Source organism: Capsicum annuum, chromosome 2 (genome assembly GCF_002878395.1).
Source record: "Capsicum annuum cultivar UCD-10X-F1 chromosome 2, UCD10Xv1.1, whole genome shotgun sequence".
In the NCBI taxonomy this organism is placed as follows: Eukaryota; Viridiplantae; Streptophyta; class Magnoliopsida; order Solanales; family Solanaceae; genus Capsicum; species Capsicum annuum.
Window position 1 is genome coordinate 134,535,885 of NC_061112.1, and position 19,108 is coordinate 134,554,992.

Sequence of the window (19,108 nt, forward strand, 5' to 3'; positions counted from 1 at the left end):
AATTTCTACGGTTGAATCAAAAGTAATTTAAAGGTCAAATTTGGCTAGGGTTTGTTCTTTCTCAATGATTGATGATGAAAATGAGTTTTTGAACTCATATACATGTATATGTACACATATTCCCGTCCATAATATCATAGGGAATGACCAAAGTGCCTTTAAAATTTAAATAATGTCAAATTTGTCCTTTGGTGGACTGTTTTGATAAGTTAGAGTAGATCAATCATAACTCTTTGCTCCGATATCGGATTTGGGTGAAATTGGTATCATTGAAAATATAATTCAAAGGGATTTCATTTCATATAAAGTAGGCCACCCAGTTCATCCTGTACAAGGAGTTATGATCGTTTGAAGTTGACCCTAAAAATCTATTTTGAGAGGCTGAAGTAAAACGAGTATAGCTCCTTACTCAGATGTTGGATTTGGATGAAACCAATTGCATTGGAAAGAAGACTCAAAGATCTTTCTTTTCATAGGTCGCAGCTCTCCCAGTTCATTATATTAAGGGAGTTATGATAGTTCAAAGTTGACCCAAAAAATTGGCTGGCCTCAGTAGTTTGTGTGCAGGAAATTTTCCTGCACATTTACTATTCCCAATATCCCGGCCACCATTTTATAGTTTCGAACGTGCTCGATTATATTCGAAATCTATCCGTTTTTGGAAATCTTTATATCGTTGGAAAGCTTATTCAATAACCTTCGCATGGAACCATCGACGGGCAAATTCCGGTATAAATAAAATAAAAAAATTAATTCCATATAAATAATACCAATACACGTACTTGAATACGCCAATATATGTACTTGAATACGGGGTGTTACAGAGCCCTTGTCAATCCGACATTAGTCCAATGAAGACTAGACAGGAAGCCAACAGATCCAGTATGATAAGGGGTAATAATGTCATTTAATAAACGGGTGAAAATCATTTTCACCCCCAACTTTAATTAAAAAATCAAATTTCCCCCTCAACATTGAATAATAATCATACTCTCCTTTTATCCCATGTAATGTTCATTTTGTCTTTATAATTTTAATTCTATATTTATGTAATATCTTTTTATATTATATGTAATAAATATTTTTTTAACATGAATATTTATAGAATTTTATTTAAATTTATTAACTTTATACGCAAATTAATACGTTTTATAAATTTATCACAAAATTTAATATTATTTTTAAGATTGTTATTTTAGTATTATATGTATTAAAGAGTCGTTTGGTGTGAGGTATAATTATAATAATTCAGAAATAAAATTCATGATTATTTATCCTGCATTTAATTAGATGTATTAGGTAGTCTCAAAATTATTTGTCACACCATTTATACCACAGTGATGAGATAAGTTATCACACATACATGTTCGTACAACTTATTTTGTAATAACTAATCCCGGAATAACTTGTTTCCAAATAACTCACCCCTAAGTGTGTATATATACATATGTATGTACATGCATGTGCATATATTTTCGTATTTTATCACTCTCTTACTAAATTTGTTTCGTATTACTTAACTTTATAGCTAATATAACACAATCCTTAAAAAAAAATTACTTAGAGGTATATTTTACTAAATTAACCTAATTAATGATAATTTGAAACTTTAAATTTGTCTATACTATTACTTTATATAGTTATTTAACACTTTTAGGTAGAAAAAAAAGCATAATACAATTCTCTTGATTTCACAAATTGAGTAGATAAACTAAACATTTATTTTTAGCATGAGTACCAAGTAATAAAAAACGATATTATCTATTGTCTATATCAGTTATTAAACTGTGATTGCCATTAATAGAGTATCACATATTTTATAATTTATATAAATAAACGTAATTTTTAAAATTTGACCTTATTTTTATTTGAGAAAAACATCTAGTATCCCCGAACTATGACCAAATTTGCTATGATGACACACGTCAACTTCACGGAGATCCTATTACCCCTTAAACTAAATTTTAGCGTATTTTTTTCAATCTTTTTAGCTAACGTGATACCTTTTGTCAATCGTTTTAGATGGCGTGACGCCTTTGATATGGGCTCTATTTTATGTAATAAAGGTGTCACATTAGCACAAAAAATGATAAAAATATGCTAAATTTGAGTTCAGGGGATAATAGGGCCCCTGTGAAGTTGGAGTGTGTCGTAACAACTTTGACCATAGTTCGGGATAGTACTAAAGGCTTATCTTTTTTATTTATTATTTGTATTTTCTGTATTGAAATATGTTTATAAAATTAGTAGTACTTATTATTTTCACTTGTTCAAATAAATATTATAGTTTGGATTATTATTAATAAAACTAGTTTTCTTATTATGCTAATCTACTTCATAAAGATCATCATTAGCTTATATATTTGTTACTTTTTTTTCTAGAAGATAATGTTTATGTTTTTATAAAAATTTTGTTATATGAATAATGTTTATGTTTTTATGAAAAATTTGTTATATGAATTGTTTTTAAAATGAAAATAAGATGATTTTAAAGAAGTTAAAAAAAAAAAAAGAATAAAAAAATTGATGATAAAGGGTAAAATAAAAATTTTAAAAAGTCAATTAGGATAAAGGAAAAGTATGATTATTGTTCAAAGTTTACGAGGAGTTTGATTTTTATGACAAAGTTGGGGAGGAAAAATGATTTTGACCCTTTAATAAACTAATACATGTTTTGAAAGTCTTGCATTATTAATACATGAAAAATAGTGCGTATTACTAACTAATACACACCTCAATACACAATACAGTGTATAACTATTACAAGTATTATTTATGCATAGTAAAAATATGGCACCAAACAATTTATTAGTAATGCTCATTAACTAATGCATGCATTAGTTTTTCCAATACACTCTACCAAACGACCCCTAAGAGATTGCTCAACAAGAAGATACTGAAGAAATCATACAGAGTAAAAAGAAATCTGTGTCAGTAATCAATATCTCTTTAAATCTCATATTACAAGGATCATCTATTTGGTAAAAGGACTTACCAGTTATCACCAATGTCTAAACTCAATCTTTGATACAACATGATTCAAAACCTATGCACATCTGATCTCTCCACTTAAAACCATGGAGAGAACTAAATATGGCTCCCCCCCAAATAACATGGAGGGAAGGGGGCAAAAATAATTTATTTGAACCATACAGGATCTCTAATTCAGCGTACATGAACATACCAACTCTCTCTAGTCAGTTTGCAGAATACATGGTGCTGCACGATAACATGTTCGCTTCAAAAGTTATATATGTGATGAAAGTATTGCTTCCTCAATTTTCAAACTTGGCACCTTATCTGGGAGAATTCCTTTCTCTTAGCTGCAAATGTCTCAGCTACTAATATGGGAAATGCAATTGTTGCATCACAGTGTACCTGCATAGTAAAAGACATCAGAATCAAGCATCATTTGAAGTTGATGACAAATTAATAATAGGACTGGTGAGGGCAGTAATAGAAACTTGTTCCTCAAATGATTTTTGTAGCTCTAATTTTAATCCCAGCCCCAGAAAACATAGAAAATGTAACAGATAGATAAAAACTGATTCGTGAGGATGAGCAAGGTGCAGTATCTCTCCTAATGTTTGTCACCTTGGAACTTCTATCCTCAAGCTAAAATTTGAAATGTTACCCTGCTGAAATTTTTTGAAAAATTGAGCTTTACCACCATTCAGTTCATAGCACTTCATAGGGAATTCAACACATCAGAGACACCTTTTCCCCCTAAACTTAATCTCAAGACAACAGATCCAAAAAACAGCACCAGAAGCAGATGTTCAAAGTAAGATTGTAACCTTCACGGTCTTGGCACCACCACGTATTTTTCCCCATGATACAGCTTCATCAGGATGAGCACCAGAATCACTACCATCAAACTCTTGTGCCGTGTTGATGTAGACCGCAAAATCTGCACCATTGCGCATCATATTGGCATTGCAAACATGATGCTTAGGAAGCCCTCCACCCAGTATAATCATTCCTGTCTTTCTTGAGCCAGCATGAACAGCTTCACCATTCATTGCCCTGATATCTGGTTATAGGACTTAATTTGGTCAATTTGTTTGTCAACAAATACTTGATGAGAGAAAAGAATCACTTGATTAGATACTTTTTTTTGGATCAAGTAAAAGTAACTTGATTAGATACTTGTACCTCCCACAATGTCAATGATTAGACCAGGATTAAGATCTGGATTATCTGGATCTCCCTTTTTGAAAGAATGGAAGTATAGCATGTCACCTAGTGATCCATCAGTTAAGCCAGGACAGAAGACAGGAATCTGGTTCTGAGAATGATAAACACCAGAATAGCATTAAATTCACTAATTAAAAAATTGAACGTTTTCCTTTTATTTTCTGGACTGAAATAAGCACCATCCACCCCCTCTTCTGAATAGAAGAAATATGACCTTTCAAAAAATTCCCCCAAGTAAGAATTAGATAAATTGACATGCATGAACTTCTGATCATCCAAAAAAAGTTTAGTAGATCTGGCTTAAGTGGGTAGATTAATGGATTTTTTATTAATAAAAATTTCAACCAATAAGAAGTTGTCATCTGTTAAGTTAAAATCCTAATCATTTATCTGTTAAGGGGAAGGGCAAAATAGGGCCATATGGGTGGATGGAAGGGTATTTTAGAGCCCAAAGGTGGAAGGAAGGTATATTTGTAAAATTTTCAATACTTGAAGGGTAAATTAAGCCCTTTTCCAATTTCTCGATAAGAAAAAAAGTTAAGGGGTATCTACTGAAAATTAAGTCAAAAATTTCAGCAGGCAGTTTTCCGCTTGTGCTAATATTTCAGTTCGAACATCGAGAGACAAAACAGGTATTTCTAAAACTAGATTTATACCAGATTGCACAAGGCATTGTTTCAAACCATACCCCTTTGGAAAAAGACCTCTAATATCCCCTGTTGCATAGATCAAAATACTAGCAAATGAAAAATAAATCCTGGATAAAAGTCGATTTTTTCTAGATAATAAGAGCCAAGTAATTGGAAGATATCTCCCAACCAGTCCCTAATATTGCCCCATGAAAGAGAAAATTAATGAAAGGTGCTATTTGGTTGCTAGAAAAACTAGATAAGAATGATGGAAGTTAATTTGCCTAAACTTTTGTGCATTTGGCTAGAGGAAAAGATGTCAAGAAGAGAAAACTGTTACAGATTTTTCGGCACCAAAGATTATTTCCGCCAAATTATGTTTTGCAAAAAATTGCAAGAATTTTGAAAGTAAGTTATTTCATCTTATGTTTATAATATATTTTTGCTCCTATACAATATTGTATTTCTTTTACTTTCGTGAATTCTCGAGAAACAGTTCCATGGATTTTTTGACATCTAGAATACAAAAAAGGGCAAGAAAAACAAAAGGAGAACAGAATTCTTTAGACATCGAGGGGCAAAAACTTTTTTGTTCATCTCTACCCCCCTCCCCCCAAAACCCACTCTTTTGGTATCTCTGCATCTCTAGCACATTCAGAATATCATCCTCATCAATTACCATGTACTTCTATCTCATAAACACTGTTATTTTTTCTCTTCCTCTGACTCATTGGATAGTTAGCTGAACTTCACATAGTATATCTTCTAGTTTTTTACTATCAATATATCTGAGAGGTTTCTTCTCCTTTTACCCTTCCGATTTCTCTCGATTTCACTTGTTATCTCCATAACAATGAATTTGGTACCAAGATGCACGTGAGTACATTTTCTCTCAGGTAATACCTCTTACTATATATGTGGGACCATATCATTTGGAGTTCTGACTTCACTAATATAATTTCATCAAGCATGTAATGAAAGCAAAATAGTTAGAGATGTACCTTATAAGCCCAATACAAGTATGAGGTCTCATCATTAATTTCTTTACCCAGGCGAGCAATGACTTTAGACGGTGTCCATAGAACCTTCTGTGGTACAGAACAATGCTAAAAGGTCAGATATCAAATCATCACAAGCCAAAGCTACGATGGCTGACAAAACAAACAATAGTAAGCTAAGCATCAACCTGAAAAGATAAGTACATCATATTCCAAAAAAATACACAAAGCAATAGCCAAAGCCAAAAAATCCATTTGACTTTGAAAGAAAGCTCAAAATACAGGTTATAAGGTTCAGCCAATATTAAACAAGTCGCAAAGATCTACGCTAGACCTGACAACAGTAAATACCTCTTTAATCTGCTCCTCGTACATTTGGTCAAAAATTGGGATGATCCAATTCTCAAATTTGCAGTAGTTATCGTTAGGAACCAATAAGTTACCAATGCGGTTCAATCCTTTCGAGCGTAGAGCAGCTCCAGGTAAGGAAAAGTCCCCTTTGTAGGTTGGTGCTAGACATTTTATGAGATCCTCCTCAATACCACCAGCTGTGGTAACCACAACATCAACCTGCAGCCAAAGGAGACAATTTTCTTGGTTCAACACACCATAAATAACACAAATTCTTGCATATATGATAACCACAATTTCATTTGAGCGATACTAACCATGACAGCTAAAACCTAAACCCAAAATAACACTTGTCTACCAGAAATTTTAGCACTTGTGCAGCAGAGAGAGGAGGATGAGGATATTCTAGCTTCTTATAATCAATAAAAAAAGAGAGCTAAGTAAAGAGAGGAACATGGTAAATAATGTCAAAACCCCTTAATCCCTTACCAAAAAAATGTCACCCCTTAATCACCAAACAATACAAACCAAGCTAAGCAGTAACTTAATGCTTCACCTAATAATTAATCTAATCACATAATAATTAATCTAAAGAGCATGGAGGTTGATTGAGAGGATGTGAATCTGTGATAGTATTAGTTGTGGCAAGTATTAACTTTAGACGGTCTGGACATAAGAAAAGTAAATACTATACATAAAGATTCACTCTCATGGAAGTAGCCCGAAAGGTTCAGATTTGATGATACGGCTTCATCACACAGTACAGACAAAAGTTAATAGAACAGAAACAACTGGAAGTGTTCCTTGTATGCCACTCACCATACGGTGCTGAACAAGGTAACGGATGGTATCTCTGACACCAGAAGAAACAAGGTTTGATGTGAACCCCAAAAAGACTTTGCACGTAACAGACTCTCTGTATGCAGCATCACTTTCTTCTTCACTGCAATCCTCAGTAGGAACCTCATGTGAAAGCCTCCAATCTAGCTTCAAACCCCAATCAGATACACAAGTTTTAAACATTGGGAATCAATTTCAAGGACTTCAAAACTAGTTCAGAAACATCAAGAGTTTGAAAGATGACAGCAATCTGCTAATAAAATATCAAAACTTTTATTTTAAAGAAGCACTCCTCAGCCGCAAAAAAAAATGGCGAAGTTTGGCATACAAGGGCGAACAGATATCCTGATTTAAATTCAGATTACACTTACAGTATACGTAAAAGGACAACAGATTATAATATTTATACTCACCCAATTCCAATCAGTTGACACTCTTCCTACAACAACAAACCCAGTGTATTCCCACAAAGTGGGGTCTGGGGAGGGTAGAATGTACGCAGTCCATACCGCTACCTCCAAAGAAGTAGAGAGGCTGTTTCCGATAGACCCCCGGCTCAAGATAGAGAATAGTAAGCAAGAGCGTAATGCACCATTAAGCATGGTGGGTGGCATAATATAAAAGGAATAAGACATACTAAAAATAAAATAGAAATTAGAGCAATAAGAAATAAGATAAATAAGTGCAATATGAAATAAGAGATAAGAAATATGGCATCCGAAAAGTACGACCCCCACCTATGGACGCAATCCTGGGATTACTAACCCAGCTAACATGAGCTCTTCTACTACTAGCTACAACCCACGCACACGACCTAGCCTTTTACCCTTATCCGCGACCTCCACACCTTCCTATCTAGGGTCATGTCCTCAGTAAGCTGTAGCTGCTCCATATCATGTCTAATCACTTCCCTCCAGTACTTCTTCAGCATACCTCTCCTCCTCCGAAAGCCATCCAACGCTAGCCTCTCACACCTACAAACTGGGGCATCCGTGCCCCTCCTCATCACATGCCCAAACCATCTCAGCCCTCTTTCCCGCAACTTGTCCTCCACCGAAGCCACTCTGACCTTCTCCCGGACTATCTCATTCCGAACTCTATCCCCTCTAGTAAGTCCACACATCCAACACAACATTCTCATTTCCGCCACCTTCAATTTTTTAATGTGGGAGTTCTTGACTGGCCAACACTCTGCTCCATACAACATAGCTGGACGGACTGCCACTTTATAGAATTTGCCTTTAAGCTTAAGTGACACGTTCTTATCACACAACACACCCGAGGCGAGCCTTCACTTCATCTAACCTGCTCCAATACGGTTAGAGATATCCTCATCAATCTCGTCATTTCCTTGAATCATAGACTCAAGATACTTAAAACTATCTCTCTTACAAACATACTGGGAATTCAGCCTCACCACCACATCATCCTCCTGCCTCAAGTCGCTAAACTTGCATTCCATATACTCCGTCTTGAACCTACTCAACCTGAACCCCTTGGACTCCAGGGTTTGCCTCCAAACCTTCAATTTTTCATTCACACCCCCTCGCGTCTCGTCAATCAACACTACATCGTCCGCAAACAACATACGCCATGGCACCTCCCCTTGAATACGTCGCGTTAACACATCCATCAGCAACGCAAACAGGAACGGGCTAAGAGTCGAACCCTGATGCAACCCTGTCTCGACTAGAAAATGTTCTGAGTCCCCTCCCGCCGTTCTCACCCGAGTTTTTCCTCCATCATACATGTCTTTAATAGCTCTGATGTACACCACCGAGACCCCTCTTGCCTCTAAGCATCTCCAAAAAACCTCCCTAGGGACTTTGTCATAAGCCTTCTCCAAGTCGATGAACACCATGTGCAAATCCCTCTTTCTTTCCCTATACTGTTCCACCAATCTCTTCACCAGGTGTATTGCCTCTGTTGTTGAGCGACTGGGCATAAAACCAAATTAATTCTCTGAAATAGACACGATCTTCCTTAATCTCCGCTCCACCACCCTCTCCTAAATCTTCATAGTATGACTCAGCAGTTTGATACCCCTATAGTTGGTGCAACTCTGAATGTCCCCCTTGTTTTTGTATAAAGGAATCATCGTACTCCACCTCCAGGCTTCAGGCATCCTCGCCGTCTTGAAAATGCCGTTAAACAAATCAGTTAACCACCTTAACCCTGCCCTACCAGAAAACTTTCAAAAATCCACCGGAATCTCATCAGGCCCCGTCGACTTCACCTCTGCATCGTACAACTAGCTTCCCTGATCTCCTCAACTTTAAAACGTCTACAATAACTGAAATCACGTCTCTCCTCCGAGTGTTCCAGCTCACCTAACTCAATGCCTCTGTCCCCTTCCTCGTTCAAAAGCCTATGGAAATAATCCTGCCATCTCTTCTTAATATGGGCATCCTCCACCAAAACTCTATCATCCTCCCCCTTAATGCACTTCACTTGGTCGAGGTCCCGACTTTTCCGCTCCCTAGCCTTAGCAAGCCTATACAACCTCTTTTCCCCGCCTTTCTCCTTTAACCCCGCATACAAGCTCTCAAACGCTGCTGACTTTGCTGCCGTAACTGCAAGCTTAGCCTCCTTCTTTGCTAATTTGTAGACCTCCCAATTCATCCTCTTCTCCTCTGCTTCTTTACTCTCAATCAGCTTAACATACGCCCCCTTCTTAATCTCCACTTTCTTCTTAACATCTTCATTCCACCACCAGTCCCCCTTATGTCGTCCTGCCCAACCCCTCGAAACACCAACACTTCTCTAGCAGTCTCCGTGATGCAACTGATAGCCTTATCCCACATGGCATCCACGTCTCCCCTACAATCCCACACCCCCAAAACCTCCACTTTCTCTTCTATCTTCAGCGCACTATCTGGCGTCAAGCCACCCCACCTAATTCTAGGCCGACCCTTCTCTTCTTGCTCCTCTTCATAAACAAGTCCATCACCAGGAGTCTGTGGTGAGTCGAAAGATGCTCACTCAGAATGACTTTACAGTCCTTACATAAAACCATATCCCCCTCCTTAGCAGCATAAAGTCAATCTGAGTCTTGGCTATCGCACTTCGAGAGGTAATTAGGTGATCCTCCTTCTTCGGAAAGTTCGAATTCACCACCACCAACCCAAAAGCCCTCGCAAAATCCAACAAAGCTGCTCCCTCCTCATTCCTATCACCAAAACCAAAACCTCCATGCACATCGTCATAACCTCCCGGCACAACCCCAATGTGCCCATTGAAGTCCCCCGCTATGACAATCCTCTTCGAACTAGGCACGCCTCTCATCACCTCATCCAAAGCCTCCCAAAACCCCACTTTCACCTCCTCTCCCAAGCCAACCTGCGGAGCATAAACGCTACACACATGCAGCATAAACCCCCCAATGACCAACTTGATCATCATCAACCTATCACAGACCCTCTTTACCTCCACCACCTGCACTCTAAGCTCCTCATCCACTAAGACCCCCACACCATTCCGATGCCTGTCACTCCCTGAGTACCACAGCTTATACCCATCCACATCCCTAGCTTTAGACCCTACCCATTTAGTCTCCTGAACACATGCAATATTAATCTTCCTCCTCTTAAGAATCTTCACCAGCTCTATGGACTTATCCTGAAGGGTCCCTATATTCCAAGACCATACCCTCAACCTATCTACTCTCGCCTCTCGCCTATCTCTACCACCACTCACTGCCCCAGCCCTAACACCCGACCTAGACCCCACACTTACCCCTGACCGCGTCTCTTCACCCCCACGCAAAGCCGGCCCCAACCCCAATCCCCTCGGACATGACCCTATTCCACCATCAACCCCTACAGCTACCACTTAAGGCCAAAACCAAGCCAAAACAAAGCCCCAAGCCGATAGACAAGTAGACACCAAAAACAAAGCACCAATAGGAAAGCAGAAAAGGAAAAGGAAGAAAGCAGTAAAGAAACAGTATTCAATCACAAAAATAACCGATCCGGCCTAGTAGGTACAACAACACACAGATATCCACCAACAAGCTACAGCAAACCGATACAAACTATATTCACAAGAAAACAAAACAATAGAAACGAAACTTTCTAAACTTCTACTAACATATTTCACTACATAAAAATTCTAAACTTCCAAATATTTTCTCTATTCCAAATTATATGATACTCTTTTTATTTTATGACATTCCAAAAAAGTTTATCATTTCATTTTCATACAACTTACATAATTTTTCAAATCCAAATTAATTAAGGTATTCAAATTCAAATTTTAAACTTTGATGTAATGTCTTCTCTACCAAACTAACTTTCCAAGAAATATATTTTTCCACTTTGACTAATAGAATAAATACGTCAAATTAACATCTTAAACTATAACATCTTAAACTATCTTTCCGGACAAATACCAGTCACATAAAATGGAAAGGAGAGAATAGCTAAAATTATTTATAAAACATTGAACAAAAAAAATCCATAGTGAAAAAGAAAACATTTTAACAATCATAATGAGCTGGTTTCCACTAAATTGTTCAACCACCAAATTAGCTCAGGATCAAAACCAAGTAAATCCATATTTTTCAACACCAACCAAGAAAAAATTAACTAAAACCCAGATACTTAAATACAAAAATCTCTGAAAGGCAATTGACTTTTTGTTAAGTAATTCATACTATTCGGTGAACGAATTCACTAGAATCGAATCTAAATTAACTGAAAAACGAAAAAAGGAATAAAACCCACATACTGAAATATGATACTTAGCATAAAGCAGCAAACTTTTATAGCATAATTTAAAGAAAGAAAGAAATGAAATTGATACCATTTGATTAACAATTTGAATAGCGTCACCAAGATTAGAAGCTTGGAAACCAGTGGAAAGCATGGACTTGAAAAGCTGAGGATAATTAACGCCATTATTGAAGTCGTATCCCTCGATTATAATGGAAGAACCTTCTAGATTTTCTGATTCTTTGAATACTACCGATCTTACTGAATCCATTTTGTTGTCCTTCATTATTGCGGAGATGAAGATGTTACAGTATACGACTGCGCGGCGAGTTTTTGCGTTTTCAAAAAGCCAGTTTACGCAGCAAAGTTACCGTCTTTTTCCATATGGGCCGGTTTTATGTTCAGCCAATTGTTAGAGGTCCAGGCCCACATGCATTTTTAACACAGGAGTGGTATACACTTTTAACTTACCATATTTACACACATCCTCATCCTTATAAAATAATTATAAAAATCTCAATTAATTATATTTTTTTTTTGGTTGGTTATATCGAAAGGTAATTGCGTAAATTGATAGATCCAAAATAAAAAATATAGAGAGAGAGCTAATTATGTATCTTTACTAAGAAAAAAATGGGTATTACGTATCTCGACATATCTAACATTGGAAAGAATATATCAGAAGCTAATTATGTATCTTTACAAAGGAAAAAAAAAATATATCTTCGTTGGATGTATTGAAAGCTAACTACGTATCTGGACAGACCTAAAATCACAATTTTTGATAATTATGAAAAAAGTCTAGATTTTCTTTAGTTAAGCTTCAAACTGTCGAGATTTATATTATTTGCCCAAAGTATTTACGGACCTTAGTTAATTGTCACTATATAGAATTTAGGAATATTGCTAAAAATGTAGTAATTTTCACTAATGATATTACGTCTACAAATATAATTTAGTTATAATTAAATTATTAGCGTTACTAATTACTGCTAAATAGTATTGTTTGTGGGGTCGGGGTGTATAATTGCTGGAGAACCTTTCCCTTGGGAACGAGACTACGAGTGAACTTCGAATGCCAGATAATGAAAGCAAAAGAATTAAAGTAAAAAGTTATCCGATGGGGCAAGCATATGCAGTATGCACTATATACAATGCAATCTTTGTTTTAGATAGTGAACTGCCCTAACTAAAAGATTAGATGGTTAGAGAAAACACTTCTATTGTTTTATTTACTTGGTTAAAGTAGCAAAAATACTCATTTATTTGGCTCCAAAATGTTTGCACGTACGAGAAAGCAAAGCCCTGTTACTTCTTTTTTATATTGTCAACCGCCATAGTCTTTGCAGCTCAGCGGATTCTTTTCCATGATATAATGCAAACAGCTTCATCAGTATCAGTCCTAAAGTCTCTCATCACAATTACATTTGGCATTGCAAATACGTTTGATAACGTACTGCGAATACAAATGGTCAGATAAAATGTTTCATTTGTCAGGGAAGAAAAGTTGCAACTTATTAGTCATCAGATGGTGTATTTCTGAACGTTAGCTGCTGTCCGACAGTTGCAGTCCAAACAAGGAAAGGATTTTCAATCAACAAGTAATGTATGTTACCTTTTCAAAACTGATTTGCAATTCATGTACACACTACATTTACTGGGATCATGCAACGTAATGCCAGAGGAAGGCAAAAGGGAAAATACACACATCATGCAAGAAAGAAAGAGGCCCATGTTGAATTGGAAGGAACTCATAAGCAAAAGACAGCAACATGTAGATTGAAGTATTCTGGTTTCACTTTCACTAAAAACATCAAGAACAAGGAAGAAATTAGAGGAATGAAGAAGTTTTTAAGAGGCAACATACAGTTATTATGGCTTATAGTACTTGGTAGGTACAAATGGCATCTTGGTAACCGCCCCATCATAAGACTTCCCTCGAATCACAATCTTGACATTGGTCCCTGCCTTGTGGTTACCTGATTTTACGTATCCCATCGCTATGTTCTTCTTAAGACAAGGGCTGAAACCACCACTGGTGATTTCCCCGATACTTTGTCCATTTGAATTTTGAATTTCACTGTGACTTCTGGGGGGTGGCCCTGAAGAGATAAAGCCAACTCGCCTGATTTTAGGACCTTCTTCAATTTGCTTTAGTATTACCTCAGCACCAAGGAAGCCTCCTTCTCCCCTTCTTCTCTTCCCTATGGCCCATGTCAGCCCTGCCTCTACAGGTGTTATGTGCTGCTCCATGTCATTACCGTATAAGCACAAACCAGCCTCAAGCCGAAGACTGTCACGAGCTCCTAAACCTGTTAACCGAACCTTCCCTTCTGATTTCTCCAGAATAGCTTTTGCAAGGTCAACAGCATTTTCTGAAGGTACTGAAATTTCAAATCCATCTTCACCAGTATACCTGAAAACCTCTCAAAATATAGATTATGTTAGAGGCTGTCTCAAGTCAAGATTACTTGCGCAAGGATCAAGTGCTTGCCAAGCATATATAGGAAGCAGGAAATGATTGCATAAGAAAATAGCGTGTTGAATGACAAGAAACATAGAGAAGTTGACTAATGGATACAGATGTAGCTGTTTTACACATTAGTGTGCAATAACAAAGGGGTATTCGACTATAATGGAGGTTAACCCTTATGAAACAATTAACTAAGGAACTACCTGACAAAATGCCAGCACTTGGCCTTTATCGGAAGTGATTCTGATTTTAAAAGTTTTAAGTTTTGAAAAAGTTTATCAAACTAAAGGATTACTTTTTCTTGGGGCACAGACTCGGCACTCAATTTTGAAGAGGAAAGCAAGATAAGAAACATACCCTGTCCTTGTGAGGAAGCATGGTGCCCCATTGATATCCAAAATTCTGAATTCCCCAAAGTACATCTGGCTCAAATTATCCTTTGTCAGATATTGAAGAACTGGAGCAGCAAGGGGTCCCTGAACAAAAAAAGTCAAGACAAAAGTTCCGTAACAATCAAAACAATAAAATAAATTCGAAATTATAACCATGAAAAAAGGCATCTGTTTGTTTCCTAAGGCAGGTGAAGTAATTTCACTAAAATCTTGAAAAGCAAACAAAAAGAACAAATGCTGAAATGTTCTACTGAATTGCAATACAAGCAGAGACAGAGCAACTGGATATCTTCAATTCCTCTGCAAATAGGGTAGGGATGTCCATCAATTAATGCTGTATCTGAAGAGAAAGAAAGTAGAAGTACAACCTACAGCGTAAGTGCTTAACTGAATTCTGGCCTTAATGTTGTGGGCAGCAACAATTTATTCAAGTTGGAAAGGAACAAAATAGCAGTGAAGGTAAAACAGACTTATGGAAGCATTTAAGCCTTCCAATGTTGGACATCAAGTCATCAATTGACATTAAATAATCCCTTTCCTGGTCTATAACTCATTATTTTCCCTCCTCAATACTTCGGTTCCACTCACCTCTTCTTTGTTCTCTCAGACAAGCCCACAACCTCAAACTAGAGAAGAAGCAATTCTTTTTCCTCAAGGAGTAGGAATGCAGTATTTTACAATGAAAGCACTCCAAAAAGTTTATTAAACAACTTCAAGAAGTGAAATGAAAAATACTTCCTTAAAAGCAGAAAATGGAAGAGATTATTTTATGAACTTGTCGAAGACATAGAAGAAAGAACTAGAGATGCATTGAGAGAAAATATGATTCACTAATTGGAGTGAAGATGAAGATGATTTGGTAATAACTTGCACGCTTACCTTAAGCTAGACAAATCCGACATTTCTACAGATTGATAATTCTATGAATTGAATCTCAGTTTTTTGACATTCTGTATCCACTGTGAAGTTGGATTATCACTTTCTCATATCCTCGTCTACTAAAGCGCCCATTTTCAATCTCTTGATCAGTTATTAGAGCATGTGATTAGCATTATACTTCTTGATAAGAGAATATGTATACAAAGCGAATAGCATGTATCAATTGTTGGAAAGAGAGAGCTAACCTGCAGGGCTAAAAGCGATCTCTCATCATGGATGTGCCATGAAACATCTCCACCTTTTGACTTGAAAAATTTCATATGCTCCTCAATGTGTGCAAGATCCTTATCCCTGCAACCCGCATTTACAACAAGGTAGATGTGATCATTTGTCACCTTGGTGACCACTGAATCATCAATTGCACCTCCCTTCTCATTTGTGAAGACTGTGAGAGTACCAGTTCCAGGAGCGAGCGCAGCAACATCAGCAATAACAAGCTGTTCCAGGAAAGGGATAGTATCTTTCCCCTTGAGGCTTAGGCCACACATATGAGAAACATCAAAGAGGCTACCATTCTCCCTACAATTTATTGTAGAGTCCATAATTGAGTCCTTATACTGGATAGGCATGCTCCAGCCAGCAAAAGGCACCATTTTGCCCCCATTGACAACATGGAAGTCATACAGAACAGTCTTCTTGAGATCAGCCTCTGATGCGAAGCATCTGCGACCAATAGTTTTCTTATCAGCCTGAGCCAGACGTCTGGTGATCGATTGTCCAAGTTGCCACAATCCTCCCCTCATCTTTCCAAATAATCTGAGCAGTTCATAGACAAATCATCAAAATCCAGACAATGAGACTGATCATTTTTCAAGGTGTAAAGATCTACATCAGAGCTTAACTCACCCCCAAAAATTAGCTCATGAGGAGAGCATTGTCAAGTACATTTAAGCAGACCACTAGTCCATTCCGCAACCAATAGGACTCTAACCCACTCTAACACCCAGTCCAAACTAGAGTGTGGACCCAGAGCCCAAGCAGGAATAGACCTAGCTCTGATACCATGTAAAGATATGACACCTAGGCCTAACTCAACACGAAACCTAGCTCGTGAGGGGAGAATTATTCAAGTCCATCTAACCAAACCATCCGTCCATTCCCCAACCAATGTACGAGTCTAACCAACTCTAACACAAGGCAAAATCGAAACCATCTAATTCTATCAAATCAGACTAAGAAACTACCAAATACACCATTCTTCTTAATGACGACAATAAACAGAAAGCCAGAACATGTAAACAATAACCAACTTGTTAACATTCTAGAAATGCAAAATTTTGTGTGTCAACTTTTTCTTTTTCATTTACTGATAATTTAACTTTTCATAAGACAGTTTCATACAATATAGTCTAAATGGTAATGGCTAAAGTAAAACAAGAACTTAAAGAGCCTATAAACTTTCACAAACAGATGAATTAATCTATCTGATTCAATGACCCTCAACAACACTCTTCCTTAATATAGATCCGTAACTGCTTTATCCATTCTAAATCACAGCACAACTTCGAAATGTTGAACTCCCTAAACCAACCAACCACTTTAGAATTGTGCTCCTTTCTTCATGTAATGTAGGCTCTATCCTGGAATTATAACAGCATTAATAGTCTATCTTTAAGAGCCCATTGGATGTAAAAATTAACATAAAGTGTGAAAATTGGGACATCATTCACAAGTTTAGATCAAAAATACAATGATCTATAAGGACATACAATGACAGATCGAGAAAAAAGATACAATCTTTGTTTGATGAAGAAGAGAATGAATGGCAATTACATGAGAAGAGATGTAGATGAAGAGATAGAACAAGACTTACCACCTTTGCAAAAAGATTGAATCTTTTTTCTATTTTCTTGAAAAGATAAATCTGAGGACTTAAAACAGCTGACTCATACCAACTGATATATGGGCAGAGAAAAAAAAAAGACACTGCCTCTTTATTTATCCATAGAATATATATAACAATCTTGAAGTTGGTGGTGGGCAACAAGGAGAAATATTTATATTTTTAAAATTATAAAAACTATAAAATAAAATAAATAATATTTGTTGGTGGTGAAGAGTGGGTGGAGGAGGCTTTCTATTCACAATCGAGAACTCATCTTGAGTGAGTGGTAGATATTTGGATCCCCTCTCTCTCTCTCTCTGTCCTAATGGGATGGGATTTTGGTTGTCTTCTCTTTTGTTGGTATGGGTGGTACTGGTATATTATTATTGTTGAGATGACAATTTCACAAGGCCTCCAACTCTTTCACAATATTACACTTTATATCTTTGAAATGAGTTATCTTTAATTTTTTCCTTTACCAATGGAATTTATGTTTTATTAGGTATAAGTTTTTTAGAAATTGAAAGAGTTAATGGTTCAAAACACACCTAAAGTAGCTTAATTTTTTTTAGTTTCATACTTAGGGACTGTTTGGCCATGAATTTTTTTCACTTCTCCAGAAAAAAATTTCACTTTATGTCAAATTCAACTCCAAGTTGATGTTTGGCCATGAGAATTTCAAGCACAACTTGGAGTTGTATTTGAAAAAAATGGAAAACAAGAAAAAATTATTTTCACTTTTTTTCATAAAAAAACAACTCCAATTATATTCATGGACAAACACAACTCCAACTCCAACTTCAAAAAATTATTTTTCATGGCCAAACTTCCACTTAAACTATCAAGTGTGAGCTTTCTATACTAGTTAGCAAAATACACCTAAATTATTAATATTTCATTTTTTCTATTTGAGAGTTTAGGTATGAAACTCAAACAGTTAATAGTTTAGGTGTGTTGTGCTAACTAATTGGTGATAGTACAGATAGAAAATTCACACACATAATAGTTCATGTATGAAACTCAAAAAAACTAAAATACTTCACCTTCCACTCAAAGTGAAACCCTATGCATATAACTTATAAAATATCATGATATAAAAATATAAACTTATAAACTAAAAAATACTAGTAGTACTTTGTTACGAGAGACATGAGTCTGAGACCAACACAAAATTAGAACAAAGTGCAAATGGCCCCTTTCTGTCTCTTTTGTTTGGTACTTTTGACGCCTATGTCATGCTCCAAACTTGCAATCTTGTGAAGGTTAAGTGCACTTCAGGGATTGTTCTTTAAAGGGGAAATTACTGAGGCTGGTGCATCTCAAAACAATAAATTTATTTTGGGTCATTGAATATAGAGCGGCCAGTTGGTCATTTTATTATATTAAATGATTCTTTTTTTATTTGAGTTATTTTGGTTCAAGTAATTAAGATGGAGTTCATGTAGCATACTGATACAATTCATATATCATTACCGATACAGTTCGTAAAAGAAACAGAATAGTGCATTTCTTAATATTATGTGCATAGAATTTATATCGTTGTTATATAAAATACGTATATATATAATATGTATATAGAAAATTATATCTTTATTGTATAGAATATATATTTGTGTAAATATGTATCGAATTTATATAAATATTGTATAAAGTTATCGACAAATGACTAAAAATGAATTAAAACTCTATGATCATTTTAATGTCAATAATTTTAGTCGAAGTGTTATTTGCGCCATTTCTCCTTCTTTAAGC

At 36.2% G+C, this 19,108-nt stretch overlaps 2 protein-coding genes across 3 annotated transcripts; both read right to left on the reverse strand.

Moving 5' to 3' along the window:
- Positions 1-2,910: 2,910 nt before the first annotated feature.
- On the reverse strand, positions 2,911-12,129 carry LOC107859602 (deoxyhypusine synthase). The gene is made up of 7 exons (XM_016704656.2): positions 11,819-12,129; positions 6,995-7,162; positions 6,176-6,394; positions 5,828-5,914; positions 4,156-4,288; positions 3,798-4,033; positions 2,911-3,378 (listed from the first exon to the last, which is right to left on the reverse strand). Exons 1-7 carry the CDS (start codon positions 12,011-12,013, stop codon positions 3,283-3,285), a joined length of 1,134 nt encoding a protein of 377 aa, XP_016560142.1. The 5' UTR covers positions 12,014-12,129; the 3' UTR covers positions 2,911-3,282.
- Positions 12,130-13,439: 1,310 nt separating this feature from the next.
- LOC107859603 (aminomethyltransferase, mitochondrial) lies at positions 13,440-17,822 on the reverse strand. Of its 2 annotated transcripts, none has more exons than XM_016704657.2 (4): positions 17,345-17,822; positions 15,717-16,287; positions 14,558-14,676; positions 13,440-14,143 (listed from the first exon to the last, which is right to left on the reverse strand). In XM_016704657.2, exons 2-4 carry the CDS (start codon positions 16,272-16,274, stop codon positions 13,600-13,602), a joined length of 1,221 nt encoding a protein of 406 aa, XP_016560143.1. In that variant the 5' UTR covers positions 16,275-16,287; positions 17,345-17,822; the 3' UTR covers positions 13,440-13,599. The 2 variants fall into 2 exon arrangements, with proteins under 2 accessions (XP_016560143.1, XP_016560144.1); XM_016704658.2 differs by having other exon boundaries at positions 17,348-17,815.
- Positions 17,823-19,108: the final 1,286 nt, after the last annotated feature.